The sequence below is a fragment of the Drosophila virilis genome, chromosome 5, assembly GCF_030788295.1.
Source record: "Drosophila virilis strain 15010-1051.87 chromosome 5, Dvir_AGI_RSII-ME, whole genome shotgun sequence".
NCBI classification, from domain to species: domain Eukaryota; kingdom Metazoa; phylum Arthropoda; class Insecta; order Diptera; family Drosophilidae; genus Drosophila; species Drosophila virilis.
In genome coordinates this window covers 23,963,575-23,984,211 of record NC_091547.1, presented here as the reverse complement: position 1 = coordinate 23,984,211, position 20,637 = coordinate 23,963,575, and the positions used below count along the sequence as shown (strand labels likewise).

The following is a 20,637-nucleotide window of genomic DNA, read 5'->3' as shown; positions in this document are numbered from 1 at the left end:
TATTTATGAGAAGTATGTAGCTAAAAACATTAGAGGTTCATTTACAGCTATATTCCTAAACATTCTGCATATTTAAGTAATTAAATTACATGTGCTGCAGCCCCACTTCACATCTTACATTCCACTCAAAAATTCAATCAGTGTTCGTCGAACCCAAAGTCCAGGGCACGAATAATTTACCCAAACTAAACAGGAAGCCAGGTTTGAATGCCCACCGGCCCAAATGGAACTTCCGTTTGACAGGATAACGACAACATAAAATATATATATGACTTTAGGTTTGGGCTGTTTATCGATTGGTCCACGCTTGAGGGATTCCAATAATTGAAAACTGTCAATAGGCAAATTAGAAAATTTGTCATGTTTATCGTGACCAAGTTTGTGGTCTACTTGAATTTTTCACTGTCAGAGCCAGCGGCACAATTAATGGCCAGCCCGGGCATGTCCTGCGGCTCATTTGCATTTGCCAGTCGGGGTCTGCAGCTAAGCCATGCGAGTGCATTCAAGTGCCCAAAGACGAGTTGCACAACGCTTCATTACCATCGAATTTTATGCTGATTAGCGCTGAGAGGATGTTTCACAATATGCTGGACCCCGGCTCAGCTCCAGCTTCTAATCCCAGACAGAGTCTAGGCTATTTTAACAGCCTGACAGGCTCATTCCGCTCAATTCAATTTTCATTTCAATTTCTATATGGAGCACATTTGCATTTGGCCTGCTGCCACACATGCACACATATACGCACACATACACTAACGCTACACACAAACACAACGGCCATTTTACGGAGCTGGTTCTATTGGTTTTTCCTTGGCCAGATGCAGGCGGCGTGTGTTCGCATGTGCGTATCCTTAATATGCGTAAACTTCACGCTTAATTCTTTATATTATGATGATGTCCTTTCGCTGCTTTTTGGCTTTTGTTTTCGGTTTACAGTTTTTGGTTTTACAATTTTTCAAAAACTCCATTTGGCAGTTTTGTGTACCAGGTGTGACTATCTCCCTCCCCTCTCTCTCTCTCTCTCTCTCTCTCGCTCTATTTCTCTCTTTCTCTCTTGCTTATTGAAATCGACTGCAATTAATGGCTGTTGATAGATTTTTATGTTTGTATATCGGTAAATGACTTTTGCAGCTGGGGGTTGAAATCTAACCTCCCGCCTGACATATGTGATGGATGGAAAAACTCGTTAGGATGTTGAAGGAGAGCAAATAAGTCAAGGAAGAAGGGAACTAGTTAGGAGGGTATTATTTTAACTTCAGACTGAGCTTGTAAGCAAGGTAATAATATCATAGATCGATAAAAAAATACAGCTTCCAATTTATTTATTTTTTTTTAGCAGATTGAGCTACTTTTTGGACCGGGCTTAGGTTCGGGATACTTGCTTTTAACAGGCTCAATCAATATCAGATATAGCTTTCATACTCAGTTATCTTTTCAATTCAATTTAAACTGGCGATAATAATCCAAAGACTTTTTTACCCCACACGAAACCCCATAAAATTGTATTACAATCATAATTCATAGGCCAAGCTAACTGCTAAGGAAACAACAAACCGAAAACTATCTTGACTTGTTAGATAAACAGAATCTCCGCTAAATGATGTCTGTGCAAACACAGGAGGGTGGTCGTAAATAGGCATGAACTGCCATTGTGTTGCCAGCGGCAGGATAAGCCAAGCCACGCGAAGCCACATGGAACTTGGAAACCCCCATAAAACTTGACGATGACAAACAACAAAGCGGGCAACACGCAATGTCTATGTCTATGAGTAAACTTGGACCTGACCCAACTAACAACCCGGAGAAATTACAAATGAACAGCAACTGCGACAAAACCTAGAAAAACATTAGAAGCCCTTGCCGAATATTAAACACCCTTGCAAATGCAGTACATTACATTGGCAAAATATCTTGATAAATGTTAAAAAAGAGTTCTCTTTTAGAAGTAAGTCATTATTGGCACTAGAAAAAGAGGATCTATGCTCAAGAATGTATGACATTCTTTAAAGACTCCGTGATGATGTGATGATGTCTCGTATGCGTTACACATTGCCTAATTAAATGATGCTACCCTGTGAAAGGGTATAAAAATGGCATAAGCACACACAGCCGTGGGTGCGAAAATGCCAACCGGAACGATTGATAATATAATGCGCAAGAGGTAAAAACGGTGGCCATGTGTCCTGTTCTGTACTGTTCTGCTCTCTTCTGTTCTATTCTCTGCCTTGTGCCCTGTGCTCAGTCCTGTGCCGCCGGCAGCCTTCACGCTTTAATTGGCTGCCGGCGACAAAAGTCATATATTGTGCACAAAAGTGTCACACACAAGGACAACAACAACAGCAACAACGGGAACAACAACAAAAACAACACACACACACAGAGCGGGCAGCAGCAGCCATGACAGGACTAGTGACAGCTGCAGAGATCGCTGATGATGTCGCCGCGTGGCTGCATAACTGCGTCAGGGGCAGGGGGGGTTGTTTCTTTGATTGTGCGATTGTTGTTGATATCAAAGCGCTGAGCACGAACCGCCCCACAGCGAGCAGCCAATCAGCGTGCGCAGCCAGCTCCGAGGCGTTGCCCCAGCCGATTAAAGCGCAGCGCACGCGAGACTGAGTACAAGCATGCGCTCTCCCTCTCTCTCTCTCGCTCGCATACTCTCTCTGTGCACAGGCGAGGTATTTTTTTTGATCGTTGCCATATTGTGGCGCCAGGCAACAGCAACAAAAGGGCGGACGCGAAAGCTGCGCGCTGTTCGCTCTCTCTATGTGTGTGTGTGTGTGTGTGTGTGCGTGTGTAATTCGTGCGCTTGTATTGCTATTGGGAAACCAGTTTATGGCCGCGATCTCATTGCCGGCCGCATTCGCCGCCCGGCGTCGCCTTCGTTAATTTATGCCTTTAGTTGCTTTGCAAGTCTCGTGCTGTTTGATCGTTGCCAGCGCGCGCAATTCCAAGAAACGGGCAAACGTCACGTAAATTCAGATTGCAAAAACGGCGCTTCCTTCCGTCGGATATCGCGTGCGCGCAGCTTCAGCATACTGTTAACTCAAATCTTATGTGCTAAGTATTTGGCCAATATAAAGCCAATTTGGCCAGCCATGTGAATTGTGCATTGTTCCTAGTGCTCCACCTTCCACTTGTGCGTGCAATTTGAGCCCATTTCAGGCACCCTGTGATCTGTGCTCCACCGTGCAGTCGCGTCGCAGAAGCTCCCAACGTAGTACCTAAGTTTATTTATAAGCAATCACAACTAAAACACAACATTTAAATGGATATGTCCAGCGCCAACTCATTGCGACCGCTGTTTGCCGGTTATCCTTTTCAAGGTAAGTCTACGACTTTGGGGCGCTAGCCAAAAGGATGCAGCCAGTCCCCCAGTATCCCCAACTAACTTGCCCAAACCGCAATGATTTTAATGATTAATAGCATTTTCTTGTCAGTCTAAGCGCACTCGAAATGTATGCATTTAAAATTAATATTTTTTTTCGTATAATAATCCCTATTAAAAGCTTTGATAAAACTGAATTTACAAATAAAATATGATTTTATAATGGCTCTAGGAATTATTCAGATTAAAAGTAGTTTTACAAATATACTGACCAAAAATGTTTATAACAAGTAAAGTTTAATTGGCTTTGCGCTTTTGGCTTAAAGCTGTCATAATTTTGCCAAAAATTAAACCGATTTACAGGCGGAACTGCACTTTGGTAATGCTTAAGACTTAGGTAAAAACCCAGGAACGAAATAATTTTTTGAAATCTATGTCTTCAGTATGCCCCTAATTGATAATTGATTTATATTTTTGATTGAGAAGCCTTCAAACTAAGTAAAAGACATTTCATTTTAGGCCAGGGACGCGTCAATCAGCTTGGCGGCGTCTTCATCAATGGTCGACCGCTGCCCAATCATATTCGCCTGAAAATCGTGGAAATGGCGGCCAGCGGAGTGAGGCCCTGTGTGATATCGCGACAGTTGCGAGTCTCGCATGGCTGTGTATCCAAGATACTGAATCGCTACCAGGAGACGGGCTCGATAAGGCCGGGTGTGATTGGTGGCTCTAAGCCGAAGGTGACTTCGCCGGAGATTGAGGGACGCATCGATGAGCTGCGCAAGGAGAATCCCGGCATATTCAGCTGGGAGATACGCGAGAAACTGATCAAGGTGAGTGCACAGTGGGTGCTTCTCTTTCCCATTCTCTCTCTCTTTCTCTTTCTCTCTCTCGACCTCTCGATCGCTGCACCTGCGCAGGAAGCAATAAAATGTGACGGCACAAATGGGATAAGGATTTGCAGTGCCGCCCAGTAGCTCTAACCGCATGGCATTATGTCCATTCAGTTTGGCAAAAACAAAGACCAAGACTTCGGCTTACTTCCGTTTTCCGAAAAGTCACGTGGCACACTCGGTTGCTCGGTTCTTTGGGCATGGAACCTGGTGCGTGTACGGCCGACCGACCTCCCGCCCGCCCGCTGGCTTTGTTTATGGCACGTTGCCGTTGTCCATTTGTCGGCCCTTTGCATATGGCCCGGCACATCGATCGGCCAGTTGACAAATTTGTTGTACAACGGCGACGACAAATTTTTTTGCCTGATGCCACCCAAACCGTTAAGAAATCGATTAAAGCATAAAAGTCGGCATAAAACGCCAACGGACTTCATGTTGGCCGCCTTTTTGTTGTTGCGCTGCGGCTTTGACTGCCTTTCATCCTTGAGGCTAACAAGGTGCAACACAGCGCAATATGTTTATTTTATTCTTTGTTTTTGTTTTGTTTTCGTTTTTGCCCTGTGGCAAGCGCTTCTAACTTCCGGTTTGAAGAGCATTTCAACATGAGGCTAACAGCCAGGTTGAGGCGTAGGTTTATGCAGCTCGTGGTGCACATAACGGCACTGAATACACTGGGCGAAATCAGGCACGCTTAGCACTTTATAATCTAAGCATAAAAATGCATATCAAGATAAATGAGTGATCGGCTCGTGAAAGGTTGAATGCAGCAGACTTTAGGGATTACTCATACATGTTTTCCTTATGATAATAATTTTCTTAACGAAGTTAAGATTATGTTTTAATATTGGGAGCACAGTGAAGTACCTAATTACTGGGCTTGCTTGAAATATCTCAAAAAAAGCTCAGTGTTCGAATGACTTTACCTTTAACAGCAACATGGTTCGTACTGCTTCGAATCGAACTTCTTCAGCATAAATGCTTCGAAAAGGTTGGATCCGAAATCCTTTAAAGTGAGGGACTGGAATAGAAATACAGTCAGAATTGACCATACAGACAAGTTGGGTCCTTAAACTTAGCTAGAAGTTAATGATTCTAAAGCTTGTCAATGTATTTTTGTAAATAAAATGTCCCTCAACTCAGGGAAACTTACATATTATTATTACATATTATATTATCTGAAATTTAACTATTTCCTTGTTGCATTCAAGCCACAGTTGATTATCGCTCAGTGTATATTATCTATAAGTTTAACATAAGCGCACAAAGTCAACTTAATTCAAGTTTCGTTTCAATGCATCTCCCGAAAAAACAATAGGAGTACAATCTGTCAATACCCACACACACACAAATCGGCACACATATTCATTATTTTTTCAACAAATTAGCGTAAAAAAATATTTTACAAAATGTTGCCAAAATAAGCCAACAAAAAAGGAATAAAAACAAAGCGTGGAAAAAGCCTTCAAGCGGATTTTCGAAACTGTTTTCTGAACCTACGCCAATGTTGTTTGCTCAGGGGCCGCCAGACCAAGTGTCTCAGCATTTTTGTTTTGTTTGTTGGCGTGCTGCCTACTGATCAGAGGCCCTCAGATGCGACTCCCTGCTCCCCTCCCCCTACCAACCCCTTCTGCTGCTCTTTGCTCTTTATTTGAAGCCGCAATTAGTTACAGTTTATGTGGCGATACCGATTCGAGCGGCCATCGATGCGATCGGTCGAAGATATTGCAAACGCCGGAGCGGCAAAGCGGCAAACGGCACACGGCCGGTTGCATCACTCGTTGAATGTATCTGTGAGGCCGTAAATCTGTATCTGTATCTGCGCATCTGTATCTGTATCTGCAGCTCTCTTTGGCTCTGTGGCAGTAGGCGTAACCTGAGCCTCCAGGTGCGCTTCACGCTTAATTAGAATACGCCATCGGGCTCCATACGCAGCCTTTCATGCTGTCTTTCGTGATCGTTTGAATCAAAGCCTTAGCCAGATCTTAAATCGCCTGAATTTGGTTTAGGTTTCTGGTTAGAGGCAGCTGTAGTTGTTGTTGTTGTTGTTTTTGCTGCTTCATGTTCGTGATTGATTCAGTTGATATTTATTACATAAATCAATTTATTAATCGTCAGTATCGAATTCCCGATCATAAAAATTAACTGAGATATGCAATTAAACACTCCATGCCACAGGCACAGATCTTATCTATAAGGTTGGCATATGATTTTGCTTATAGTTTTTTATAGAATACCAAACGAAATTACTTGGCGTTGCCCGGTTCAACTGGCCATATACAAACCCATTCCTCAAATCAAAAGCTTTCTACCAGGTGTATATGCATTTGCCCTGAGGACATTAATTTTCCATAATACCCTTGCAGAGGGTATTATAATTTTGTCTCGAAATGTGTAACGCATAGAAGTAGACATCTCCGACCCTATAAAGTAATATATTCTTCATCAGTATCAACAACCGAGTCGATAAAGTCCTGTCTGTTTCTATGCGCACTAGTCCGCACAGAAACTGTTATAGGATCGATCGCTCGAAAAGTAGGTTCTTATAAAAAATCATACTCGGCATTAACTTTTTTCCCTGGGCTTCTTTAATACGGGCAAAGAAATATTACAACTTCGGCGTGCCGAATATAGCCCTTCTTTCTCGTGTTTTATATTTAAATTGATTATTATTATATAAATATATAGACTTTGAGGGCATTTGAACCAACGACTTCTCTAAGCCAATGCAGTCCTATGATAAAAGAGATTTAGAGCAATAACTGAACTGTTTTATAGACATGCTGACATAAGCCCAACTCATTCCGCATTCGCACTGACAATCTGCTGATTTCCGAGAAATATTTTCATATAGTTAACCCTAGAAAAGAACCGAACTGAATGTGCGGGCAACACACCTGCCACTCATGCAAGATGCTAGACCCAAAAAAAAAACGAGATATACAAAAAGTATTTGAAGAAAAATATTTTTGTTTAAAGCGCGCTCGAGTGTCAATCCAACTGTCAACTAATTAATTAAATTTCAATTGAATTTGTGTAGCCAGAAATCAAAGAGGCAAAAAAAGGTGTCGCACAGTCGGGGGCAACGCTGCGGCGTCTGAAGGGGCAAGCCTGGAGCTGGGGGCGCGGCAGCCAGTTGTCAGTTGCTACAAGATAAGCTGTCACACATTCCAGCTGGTAAAGCAACTGGCAACTGGTAACTGGCAACTGGTGGGCAACAACGGTAGACACTGACCAGCAGCCGCCGAGCCAACCAAGTGCCATGGGGCAACAGACAACAAAAGTCTAGTTGAAAATCAAAACATATTCCCAGTTGTTGCTGCAACAGTTGCTGTTGTTGTTGTTGTTGTCATATTCATGACACATTCAATAGAAATAAGAGCCAGTAGCCAGCCAGTGGGGCAGCTAACCAGACAGACAGCACAGTGAAGCGCAGTTCCCCCCCAGCTAAAACTGGACAAAATGTCAGTTTCTAGCTCCAAGCGGCGTCTGGGGCATGTCTATAAGGTGCCAGTTGTGGCACCTCAGCCATTACCTGACCATAATTTTGTTACTGGCTACAAAAATATGCTTATTATTAATCATAAAAAAACGTAGTGTTTGCGGCACATGCCACTCCATTTGAGACGCTGACGCTGGGTCAGTTTTTTCAGCTCCAACTCCAACTCCAGCTCCAGCTTCAAAGATCAGACAACTTGTCCGCGTCGCACAGTTGCGCTTCGCTCCGCAGCGATTAGCTTGGAGCTCTAAGCTGAAGCTGGAGCTGGAGTTGAAGCTCAGCCTGGAGTCGACGTGTTGCTCTAATGAAAACTGACAGTTTTCGGCTGCATTGCATGAGAAATTGGTTTGGATTTTGTTCGTTTTGATATGATTTGATTTCGATTTCATGTTTCTCGGGAATTATGTGCAGCAGCAGAGCTGTTGCTTAAGCGCCATTAGATATCAGATTTAAATCAATTGGTGTGCAAGTCGAGCAAATATAGAAACAAATATAATATATAATATAATGGAATTTACCCCAACTTAAGGTTTTCTCATATTAGATGCGTAAGAAAGAATAGATTGTTGCACTGTTCTATAAAACACATGAGCTGCATAAAAGGAAAAGAAGCAAAAATTCGTATTAATAATATTTATAATACTTATAATACATAGAACCAATCAATACCCGGCCTTTCTTCGACAAAGTAGCATTTCCTTAATCAATTATTTAATAAAATAAAATAAAAGGGTTTCAAAAAAATTTTCAAATAATTTGAACATAACTTTATTGTCAAACTGGGAGAAATTTTGGAATTTACCTGCTAAAAACTATTAAAGGGCTCTATTTTTCAACACTAAAGCACATTCGCACTATACAACACTACATCAAAGTAGCAGATACTTTTGTATATATTCTATTTATATTCAGTTTAGATATGGCGCTTCATAAATGTTTCAATGTAAGCGAGTTTATTTGAAAATAAGTTTTTTAACGAACCTAATTTTCCATCTTATTTTATATGATAAGAAGACATCTTTTTAAGGCCTTTTCACCTTTTTTTGCATAAATTCTCAAGCCAAGTGCATTAAGATTCACACCTGTGATCTGTCGCGGCATTTAAGACAACACGTGATACTCAGACAAATTCTCAAGCCCTGCTCAGCTTGACATTTCTCCTAATTGGATTACAGCACAGAGAGTTTCAGAGCGGGCAAGAGCGAGAGAGATGGAGAGCAAGAGAGGGAGAGAGAGAGAGAGAGAGTGTTGGGTAGAGATAAAATTGTGTCCAAACAGCAAGTGGGCAGCTGCCCAGCAACTGTGGACTTAATGTCACTGCGCCAAGTGCATACGTAAATCCTTAGCCCATTCGAAAAGACCAGACCGAGTGCCTAACGCTCGTATAATTTATAGGTCCAACCGGTAGCCCACAAATATTTATGCGGCTGGGGTTTAACCTAATTGGATTTGTGTGCTTGATTTGCTACGAGTTCGAGTGCCCATTTAGATAGGGATACAAATACAAGATACAGATGCACAATACACAAGCGAGCTATTTACACGATCTGACCTATTGATAACCTTTTTCCCGCATATCAAACAGGAGGGCTTTGCGGATCCCCCATCGACTTCATCGATCAGCCGATTGCTGAGGGGCAACGATCGCAGCAGCGAGGATGGACGCAAGGACTACACGATACATGGCATACTGGGCGGTAAGTTTTAAATAATCAGAGATCACATATTGAGTTCAATTCTGTACATATCTACCTTCAGTTCTGACTAACTGACTGACTAGTTGAGTTCCAACGCACAGTCCAAGCCGTAAGCGATTGATTCGCTGCAGAAATTCCACCCGCAAGTGTGGAAAAATCGCGAAACGTGTGTACGAAACTTTTTTGTATATTTCTGATCGGCCTCAAACTCATTTTCAAAGATTATTGGTGGAATTTTTTTTGTGTTTCTCACTTTTCGAAAAAGCATTCCTCCTTTGTGGAAATGGGGATCTATATGAAAAATCATTTAAGACGGGATTCACACCTCATGCAAAATCAAAGCTTCCTTGTTGGAATGCACGACTGATCTAACCTTGGTCAAAATTCAAGGTAGAATGGTCACATGAACTCTCTTATATAGACATAGGTTAAAATTGCCCACCCTACACCTCTTTCAAAATGCATCCGATTTTTAAAAGGTGTGGCTCTTCGTCCATGGCTTGGCCTTGTGATTTGGCATGTAAATCTGGAAACATTATTCTTTGTCAAAATTCAAGAGAAAATGGTACCCTTGAATATCCTATGTAGGCATAGGTCTAAGCTTTCCACCACCTAGACTCGGTTAAAACTTAACCGATTTTCATAAGGTTTGTTCTCTCTTCATGGCCTGTTGACAAATTTGGCATCTAAATCTAAATAAAAATGGTACCGCCAAAATATCCTATATAGGAATAGGATATTTTTCAGACCCCATTACTCATCCGATTTACACGAGGCTCGGATTGTTTATTTATTATATTTTATACGAACCACGTATAGCTAGTATACATATTAAGGCAAGCCGGGTTTGAACATAAAATTAAAATTAATTTATTTTGAACCGAACTTTAAGGCAAATAAGTTGTTAAAATATTTCGATGGAGTCTCAGTCCCAAAACATAAATAACTTGGGCCTCATCCCTTCGATTTATCTAACCAAAACTAACCAGGACCAGGTTCACGAAATGAAACTCAAGGCGGAAAGTCGGTTCGAACCGCTAACCGAACCAGCCTTGAGATATATGTATATGTATTTACCCTAGCTTTTTTTCCATGATTTCGGCAACGTGCTACCAAAAAATTAGAGATCATTTATTTGATATGTTTGATGTAATTTCGTAAAATCATTCCCAAATCATTTGTTGCTCAAATCAACAAAGTTGTGTATGTGTCGGCAATGGCCCTTTGATCGTCTTAGAACGAGCGACTTAAACTTAAATCAAAGCCGCTCAAAATATTACAATAGATCTTGGCCTATGCGATAACGATCGTTTCTGTCGGTTCGGCTCGGTTGTTGGCAACACAACAGCCCGAAATACAGGCCACAAAATAGGTGTAGATGATGACACCTGAGAATCAAAAAGTACACGAGATTCCAGATTCTCTGCCTATTGCACAGCTAATAACCAGGTTTTTCATTGCCTTTCGTGAGACTTCGACTCCGACTACGACTCTGACTCTGACACCGACTCCTACTCCGTCAGTCAGTCGCACTCTGGACGGGGCCAATAATCATGCTAAATATGCAAAGTCATTCGATAAACGATCGGCGGGGGTCAAAGCGGTTCCCCTTTTCGTTTAACGTTGCCCAGTTTACGACTTTCTGCCTCAAAATCGACTAGAAAATTGTCCATTTCGTTTTTGTTGTTGTTCCCATTGTTGTTGTTGCATCATTAGACGAACGTTTTCACTGTACTTTAGCCAACCCTCGACAACCCTCTCGCACTGCCCTCTTTGCCAATTGTCCAATTCGCCGACGGCCTCTGATATTTGCCGTCCCATTTCTGTCACAACACAAACGCCTCACAATAGCCCAGTGGGTGAGGCCAGAGCATAGGCAGAGTTGTCACCTTGACTTTGGTTCCTTTAAAGGCCTCAAAGAATGCGGCTTGCATTTGCTGAATGAATATTTTTATTTTTATTATGTTTTGGGTGTTTCCTAACCTTGAGCAGAAGATAGCAAGTGTTTGCATTTTTTGCCTGCCTACTGCATTTTTCTACTCTCTAACATGCTGCTCTTTCCTGCTGTGAGACAAATTTTCTTGCAGCTGATAAGATATAGATTGCAAAATAAGAAGATCGGGTGCTTAGTAAAAACATAATACTGAAGATAGTTGGCTTTTGGATATAAATTACAGAAGGGAGAGAGAGAGAGAGAAGGAAGGGATATCATTCCTTGATGATACCCCAGCCGATAGAGGTTACAAAATAGTTGTATTGGACCACACTCAGAAATAATATAGCCCTAATTTTAGATGGGGTTTGTTTTAAAATCGTCAGAATGCAAAGAGTTGATGTTGACCAATCTGGGCTTACGACACAAAAATCGATTTTTTGTGCTTGCAGAAATAATAATGAGCCTTAGAATTACTAGAGATCTAACACAAGCTCATCAACAGCTAATTATTGAATTTGTTCTTCAAACAATTTTGTTTTTAAAAGTGACTCCTTTTTAAAATCGTAACTCTCCTTTCCGCTATTCCCTGCATTGTCCAAACTTTTCAACATTGGCCAAATTGGCCTTCCCACATCACATTTAATCGTTTATCCGTGCTCGCTCAGCACCTGTATGCCTAACCCATTTAACAATCCCCCAAATGGTGACTCCAATCGTACAAATGCCAATTACTAAATATAATCTATATAAATTCAAGACAAGAGCTATCATTATGTTGTCGAAGCGTATAATAAGCACACGCCCTCCCATCATCACGGCCATAGCCATTGCCATTGGCATTGGCATTGCCACAAACCCTACACCAATTCCTACAGCAATTCCACTGACTTCGTAATGATGCGACTGCGTAATGATGGTTGGGTTGGTTGGCTGGTCAGCTGGACCCATCCTGGGACTCGCAATCAGAACGCAATCGGAAGAACAGGCACAGAGACACATTCAGGGAGACCATACAGCTGGCCAAACATCCGACCAGGTCCGGTGTCGGTGTCGGAGTCGGAGTCAGAGTCGGTGCCTTTGCCTGTAATCAACGCCTTCTTTTGCCGACGGATGGGGTGGCGGGGTAGGGGCTAGGGGTAACCGGGTCTCAAACAAAAAAATTATGCATTATTAAATATATTTCTTCGTCTCGTATTTCACTTATAATTTCGTTTGATTTTGATTTTGTACAATTTATACAACTGGGTCTGGCCAGGGCCAGAGCTCTGCGGCCCCACCTCAGCTCTCGGATGGGCCATTGTCGTTGACTGTGTTTAGCGGCGGTTCGCTTTGATCTTTCCACGAAAAGATGTGGAATATCAAATAATAACTGAAACACACACACACAAAGGCAAATTTGTGTGGGGGCTGCAACTGACCAAAACGGGGGCTACTGGTGACAAAAAAAAAAAAAAAAAACAAGGGCAGGGGAAAGCCCGAAAATTGATCAAAAGCGTTTGATATAAGAAAAATAAAGATGTTAGTCGAAGCATTGATAGTTTTTACCAAGTAGGTAAAGATGCCGACTCGCGTTTGAGCTTAAAACCAATTACAATTTTATTATATTATGTAATATTTGGTTAAAAATATTAAAAGATATAAGAACTTTTGTAAATTTAACAAATAGTTTCTATTTATAGGAGTTTTTCCCATAATAATGTGTGCTTCATAAAATGTTGGAGGAGCACATTTATTTGAGAATTTTACATTGATTTTTTTATTAATTTCATTTGGCATAAATCAAAGTGAAAAAATTACTTTTAATTTGTCCCCGCAGTTCTGCGAACTATCCATTTGATAAACTTCAAATCGATACGCCTCCGTTTGTTAGTTGCAACAAACTTGCCGCTAAATGTTGCAACGCCCCCGCTAAACGGGCTTAACAATAGCTCAAACCCAGCCGATCCCGATCCCGACCGTGTGTCTGATAAATACGCGTGCGATTTGTATTATTTGGCGTGTTAATGGACCAACCCATGTCAGATGAAGGCCCACTCCATAGAAAATACAAACAAAAATTATAAAAAAAACACACAAAATCAAATGCCAAAACACCGACAAGAAGTCATGAAATGAACATTTGCGGCAATTAGTGTAAATGAAAAGCCGCGCACAGGACAATGGATCAATGCCAGCAACAAGCAGGCCGCCAGGACGACGCGTGGGAATGGCCAGGGGCTATTTACTAAATATTTGAAACGGCCAGACAATGCGGCAACAATTGGCCGCAGAGGCTCGAACCCAGCGCTGTGGCTAGACCCCGGCCCAGAGCCAGCGTAAATACAAACAGGTTCAATTATTTGCAAAAAAAAAGAGAAAAAAAGAAAGACAGATTTGAAATAAAAGAGCAGAGACAAGAAGAGAAGTTCCAATGGCCGCAGAAGACAAACGGCCGCCGCTCAATGGAACTCAAGTACAGTTCATGACAGTGTTGCCAACTACCGATTAACAAAACTGGCCGAGTTCCATGTTAAAATAGCCAAAAAGTAGCTAAGCCAGGTTACTGAGCCAAAAGAGATGTAACTAGGAGGAAATTCAGTTATTCAGTTAAAAGTATTAATAATAATTTTCTCTATGAATGCAGCAAAGTACAGCCAGAAAATTGCTAAAAACACAGATAGAAAACAGCTGAATTAGCTAGATTGGTTCACATTTTTAATGCCTTTTGTTTAATATTTCAATATCAATTTTCCATCATATAGAACTCAAAACAATTATATTTAGCTAGAAAAAAGCTGGATTGACCAGACTGGTTCTCACACATTTTCTAATGCTTGAGTTATAATACGTAAAAAAAAAAGCTAAATCAGTTTACAATTTTCTTAATATTGTTCACTCTAAATACACACAAATTCAGCTAGAAAACAGCTGAAGTGGCTAGACTGGTTCACACCTTTTCTTATGCATGAGAGTGGGCGAGTTAGGGAGAGTGAAAGCGAGAGAGAAAGAAAGGGAGAGAGAGAGCTGCTGCATTCTTGCAGTATCACATGACAAATGACCAGAGAGACAGAGCGAGAGAGAGAGAGAGGGATAGATGATTGCGCAAAAATATCCTGCTCCTTTGGCTTACATATGTGTTGTGTGCGGTCCCACAATAAGATCTGGTCGTGCCCTCAATCATGCACATGGTCTGCGGCTCTTCGGGCTCTGCTTGTGGTGTGGCGTGGCTCATTTGTTCGAGCTGGGAACCCATTAAAATCGTTCATGCCCGAAAAAAGTGTCAACGTAACAAAAGCAGCGCCTCGACTTCAAATGCACCGATCAGCGGCGGCATCTTTAATGCCCACCAGGGTGTCCTGCGTCGTTCCGTTTGATCTCATTGTTGAGACTCTTATTTTTTGCCGCCGCCGCCACCGCCGCCGTCGTGGCCGATGCACCGCTGCGCTGCTCGTTCGTGTTGATGAGTTACAAAATATTTTATTAACGTATTATCACACTTTAGCCAACCCAAGCGAGCCCTTGCTCACTGAGTTAGTATCCGTATTTGTATCGTTGTATTTGTATCTTTGTATCTGTATCTGTATCTGTATCTGTATCTGTATCTGTATCTGCATCTGTATCTGTCGTTGTCGCTGTCTTGCATGTGTGCTCATCTTTGGGGGATTTGTTTTGATCAAGTGTTTGTGCGCATTGTTATTTAAATTAGTTTCATTTCATTCTGAACGAAGAACTGCATCTGAATCTGTTTCTGGTTCTGATTCGGTTTCTTCGAGGGGGTGCTGGCTACGCACAATCGGCTCTTTTGCCGCCGGATTATGATTATAACTAATTTTTGGTCTCTTCTCAATCTTCTTGCCGTCTGTTAACAATTTTGTAAATTAGTTTAAATGTGCTCTGCGTGTATATCGGGCACATTTGATATCACGGGGGCGTTGATAGAGCATAAATTTTGGTTACTTTATATTTAATATATTCGATAGAAGCATTTCAATAAATATTTTTTAAATAATTATACATTCTCTGAAAGGCGCTCTTAGCTAGGGCTTAAACAAAATCAAAGCTAGTTGTGAGTAGCTGAAGAAAAGACTATGTCTAAAGCTAAGTTCTTAATTTTCTTCTCAATGCAATTAATCTACTGAAAGAACTTATTTTTATATCAGGCATTTAAATTATTATTTATTATTATTTTCTGCTTTTTCGAACATTCACCCAATTCAAATTTCAAGGTCTCTGCATAAAGCACCAATTAAAAATCGCTGAATAAAAGAATAATTCAAGAAAAGATATGAAAAAATTATAAAATTCCTCACTCAGCGCTTGTTGGATAACCAAAAAAAAAAAGAGTGTCATACTTTTTTAAAGCTCCTGTAATCCTTTTGCTGACAAGAATCTTAAGCCTTAAAACAGAACAGCGCCCCATAAGTCGCTCTGGCTGAAGGCACCGAAAGTCCCAAATCTGGCTGGTGACAGAGCCCGCGCGTGTCCGCTCCGTGTCTCCAGCTGACAGCTGACAGTGGCCTACAGCTTTAGAGGCTCCACTAATAAAAAGTGTCATAGCCGAGGGCAAATGAATTGGGTACCAAAAAAATTATATTTTATTTACTTGGAACGTTGCCTATATAATTATATAAACAGATCTCTTGCTGGGGCTTTTCAATTGCAGCAACCTTCAAGAGCCGCAATCGTATATTAGATGCAGGCAATTTAAATTGTGTCAGATTCTCGTTGATTGATGGCTGTAGAATTTCGTCTATTACATTGGGCTTGGACTATTCCAAAAATGTGCAGCCGCCTGATCTGTTGACCTTTTGGACACAAAAGTGTGCCCAGTGACTGTCCATCAAGAGAGTGCTTGGAATTGGGGCCTGTGACCACACCAACTGGTGCCCCAGCTACCCCCAGCTCCGCTGTCAGGCCATTTACTACCTGCTGTTTTGAAAATGCAGTCCGAAACGTCGTTGAAAATGATCGATACCCCGGACGGATTACAAAATCACACAGCAATTTATCACAGAGCCGCCCGAAAAGAAAGCCATAAATGCCATGGAGCACCACCGGTAGCCACAGTGGTGCCAAAAGTTTGATCTTTGTTTTTGGGGCCACCATCGGATTGTTAAATTGTTAAATTGTTCGACTGGCGGATTGTTTTTGGAGCTGAACTCCGGCTCTTTTTCGGTTGTAGTAACAACAAATTAATAAATTGTTTAACATTTAAAAACTAATTGATTTTTGTTTACCTCTCGCTCTCTTAATCTCTCTCTATCTCTATCTCTCTCTCTCTCTTTCACGCTCTTTTGTTTTTCTCACTCGGCGTTCGGTTTTATTGAACAGCTTCTGCAGTTTTTGGGAACTCGTTTCTTATAATTAAGTTTTATTGTTGCGTGTGTTGAAAGATTAATAGTCGACTTCTGTTTTTATTCATATTTTTTTCCACGCATGTGAATTTTGAATTTCGAACCACTAAACAGTGGGCGTTCCAGACTTGATGATTTCTTTGCTTTCGCAGGGATTTTGGTTTTTTATTGTTGTTTTGGGTGTGTTTTTATAAGCTTTACGACTTTTATAAGCGTGCCTGAAACTTTAAGCTTACAATCGAGGGTTTGTTGGGTTTCGATATGGGTTTTTGGCAAATCCTATTTTCAAGATTTGCATTGATTAGTTGGACAGGTGCTTGGGTGTGGCTAGGAGACTGTGAAAACTTATGCAAATTGAAAAGTTCGATCATGCAAAGAATGGAAGTTAAAAGACCTTGTTTCTAACAAAAAGGAATAGTTAGCATTAGAGTGATGAAAGCTAAAGTCCACTATAAATTCGATCTACAAAAATATGAAAGAGATCTTTGCTTGAAGAAAAGGTCGGTCGCGACTCTTTAAGCTTCCTACAACTCCCTGCCCTTTTTTTCATACCCACCTTATATGTCCTTGTTTCCCTACCTAACTTTTGATATCCACCAATAGCTGTACTTAATGGACAGCTCTAACAAAAGAAACTCATGAATTCCAATAAATAGTCCAGTCTAGTCGCACTTCCTGTTTGTCTGTTAGGCAGTCGCATTTATCAGCCAAATAAAATCAAAGTTGCCTAATCCACTAAATCAATTAATATTTTCCCACTGGACAGACCGGAAAAGATTACAACGCGCTTACGCTGACCACAAATTGTTCGAGGTCTTCCTGTGCCACACACACACGCACACGATCAAGGACGTTCGATTTGATCGTGCCTTCGATTCGGAAAGCGAGCAAAGTATTTCCGCAGTCAGGATAAAGCCAGGCTCAACAGCGAGTGTGTGTGTCTCTGCTGCTTTATGAAAAATGATCTTGTGATCTTGTTGAATAATTCCCAACTTCTTTGAACTGCTGCGTCGGCAAGCGAGAAGAAAAACTCAACCCTAATGTCAGTTTATTGTGTAATGAGCTCTCCAAATAATTTGGCATGCCCTCCGACTTTAACCGAGTGTACAACCAATGATCGCCGCGGCTCTGCCACACGCCGCGCTTCATGCCCGATTTCTTGCCAAGGCGGCATTTACTTTCGTAAACAGACGCCGAAGTTAATTGGCGCACTCCTCCATAGCGCTCTATGGCCTTAGATGGCTCCCATCCATGGTGAGATCGCCAGCTCGTTGACAACTTGCCGATCATCTTCTTGTGTAATTTGATATATTGTGTCACTTGTCAAATGTGGTGACTTTTACGAGCTGCCTGCGGCAACGCCCCAGCTCCAACTTCGCATCATCTGTTGACTTCTGTTGTGTGATCATCGTCGTCGGCGGCGGCTGCTTTTGACAGATTTGTTGCGCTCCCTGACGTTTCAATTAATATGCAATGGCGCGCAGTGAACGTCGACACTCCCATTCCCATTCCCATTCCCACTCCCGTTTCCCATTCAAACTCCCATTCTCATACGATCGCTAGCTGAGGGGATCACACGATCCACCACGTCGGTGGCCCCATCGAATATGATTTAGTAACTTTTTCCATATATATTCCATTCAGCAGCGCTAAGCGTATAAAATTTTATGACTTCTTACGAGGCGTTTATAATTTTAGTAGCCTTTTAATAAAGTGAGTCTCTTTCTTTGCCAGGCCGGGATTCGGACATCAGCGACACCGAATCGGAGCCGGGCATTCCGCTGAAACGCAAACAGCGACGCTCCCGCACCACATTCACCGCCGAGCAGCTGGAGGCACTCGAGCGAGCCTTCTCACGCACCCAGTACCCGGATGTCTATACGCGGGAGGAGCTCGCCCAGACCACCAGCCTGACGGAGGCGCGCATCCAAGTCTGGTTCTCTAATCGTCGTGCGCGTCTGCGCAAACACTCGGGTGGCTCTGGCTCCGGGCTATCGCCCATGAATGGCAGCGGTGCCGGAGTTGGCGTTGGTGTTTCCGCCAGCAGTGCTGCTGCACCGCTCGGTTTTGGTCCACTCGGCGTTGGCTCCATGGCGGGCTACAGTCCCGCCGCGGGCACCACGGCCAGTGGTGCGACGGGCATGACCGATAGCTCCCACCACCATCATACAACGGCACATGCGCCCAGCTCCCACAGCGCAGCGGCCGCTGCGGCGGCGGCTCATCATCACACACAGATGGGTGGCTACGATCTGGTGCAGAGCGCGGCGCAGCATGGCTTCCCGGGCGGCTTTGCGCAGCATGGCCATTTTGGCAGCCAGAACTACTATCATCAAGGTGGGTTAAAGCAAATCAAGAAGAATTTATTTTCGGAACTCCAAGGAATCCTCTATTTCTCACATTTCAATTCATCCTCCCCTTTTCTTCAGTACCTTCTCTATCATATTTTAATATTATCAATTTTCCTTCAACTCTTTTTACCCATCATATCCTACATAATCCTAATCCTGCCCTTTCTCTTTTATCTCTATCTCTCGACCTCGAACTATTCCTGCATATCCCTAAGATATGTCTCCTTCATTTAAACCATTAACTCTGCCTTTCCTTTCACTTCCATCTTTATCTATCCGCCTACTCCAAATCTTCCTCCACCACATGCTCAATCTCTTCCTTCATCTCTCAACTTGTTTGTGTCGAGCTCCACATCTCCCATTATCTTGCTCATCCAATCCTGTCAAATCTTTCTCTTCCGCCTGTCTCGTCTCCATCTTCTATATATCCTCTCTATCAGTTCCTCTCCATTTCGTATCCTGTCTAATCAATTTCTCTTATTTCTAATTTTAGACTATTCCAAGTTGTCCATTGACGACTTCTCTAAGCTGACTGCGGATAGTGTATCAAAGATCTCGCCATCGTTGCATTTAAGCGATAATTATGCGAAACTGGAGTCGCCCTCCAACTGGTCGCAGGCAGCCTACCATCTCAACCAGTCGGCGGTGGCGGCAGCCAATTACAATGCGGCGGCGGCTCACCATGCGGTCGCCCAGCATCAGTTGACTGATTATGCGGCTGCTGCGGCGCATGGCAATGTGGCCGCTGCCTACAATCATCCACTGCCCGCCCAGGGTCAGACGGCCAAGTACTGGTCATGAGTTAATTACTTAAACCCGAGTAGAGTCGACGACATTCCCCCTCCCCCACACAGCCCCACAGAGCCACACCCAGCACCCGTTTGCATACGATATTTGAGTTAGTTGTAGAATATTTAACTTAATGCATATGAAAATTAGAATTATCAGCAGAGGCACATGTAAATCTTAAGCACTTACCTATTTATTCAACCGATATGCAAATCATCGTCTTATTATAATTTAATATTATATTATCTAGCATGTATATTACACGGCTTTTAGAAGCGCATTGGGCCAAGACGACGTGTTTCCATTCACTAAGTATATTTATTTTTTATAACCTAAGTTACGAAAAGCGATATTATGTATAAAATATAGACATATAACATAAACTAAATTAATGTGGTATTATTTGGGGTTAATTGTTAAGGAGGGGGTCTATGTAAATGACAAACAAATGGTAAGAATGTTACGAGTTCTAAAGTCTTCTAACACACACTTCTCAAATAATTCATTCAATTTTAATGAAATTTTCAGTATTAAAAAATTATGCCAAATAATGTAAAATTCGAAGAAAAAAAATTACAAAATATATTTGATATATCTTAAGGATTTTTTAAAGTTTAATAAACTAAATTCTTTTTCCCGTCTTCATAGGGATTTGATTCCTAAATTTCATTCGAAGCCGTGTGCCGACTTCATAACAAAATCAAGTAAGAGGTTCCAGTCGGGAGCTCCCGACTAGAGGATACCCTGAACCCTCTTCTTCCAGCATCAAATGCATATATATTCTATTTTAGAAGCTATGTGACTCTAGCTCTTA

The 20,637-nt window shown here is 42.0% G+C and overlaps 1 protein-coding gene across 1 annotated transcript; it reads left to right on the top strand.

Moving 5' to 3' along the window:
* Positions 1-2,895: 2,895 nt before the first annotated feature.
* Positions 2,896-20,198, top strand: gsb-n (paired box protein gooseberry-neuro). Its single transcript, XM_002048939.4, has 5 exons — positions 2,896-3,326; positions 3,848-4,161; positions 9,303-9,414; positions 18,418-19,020; positions 19,528-20,198. The coding sequence occupies exons 1-5, from the start codon at positions 3,269-3,271 to the stop codon at positions 19,833-19,835; spliced, it is 1,395 nt and encodes a 464-aa protein (XP_002048975.1). The 5' UTR covers positions 2,896-3,268; the 3' UTR covers positions 19,836-20,198.
* Positions 20,199-20,637: the final 439 nt, after the last annotated feature.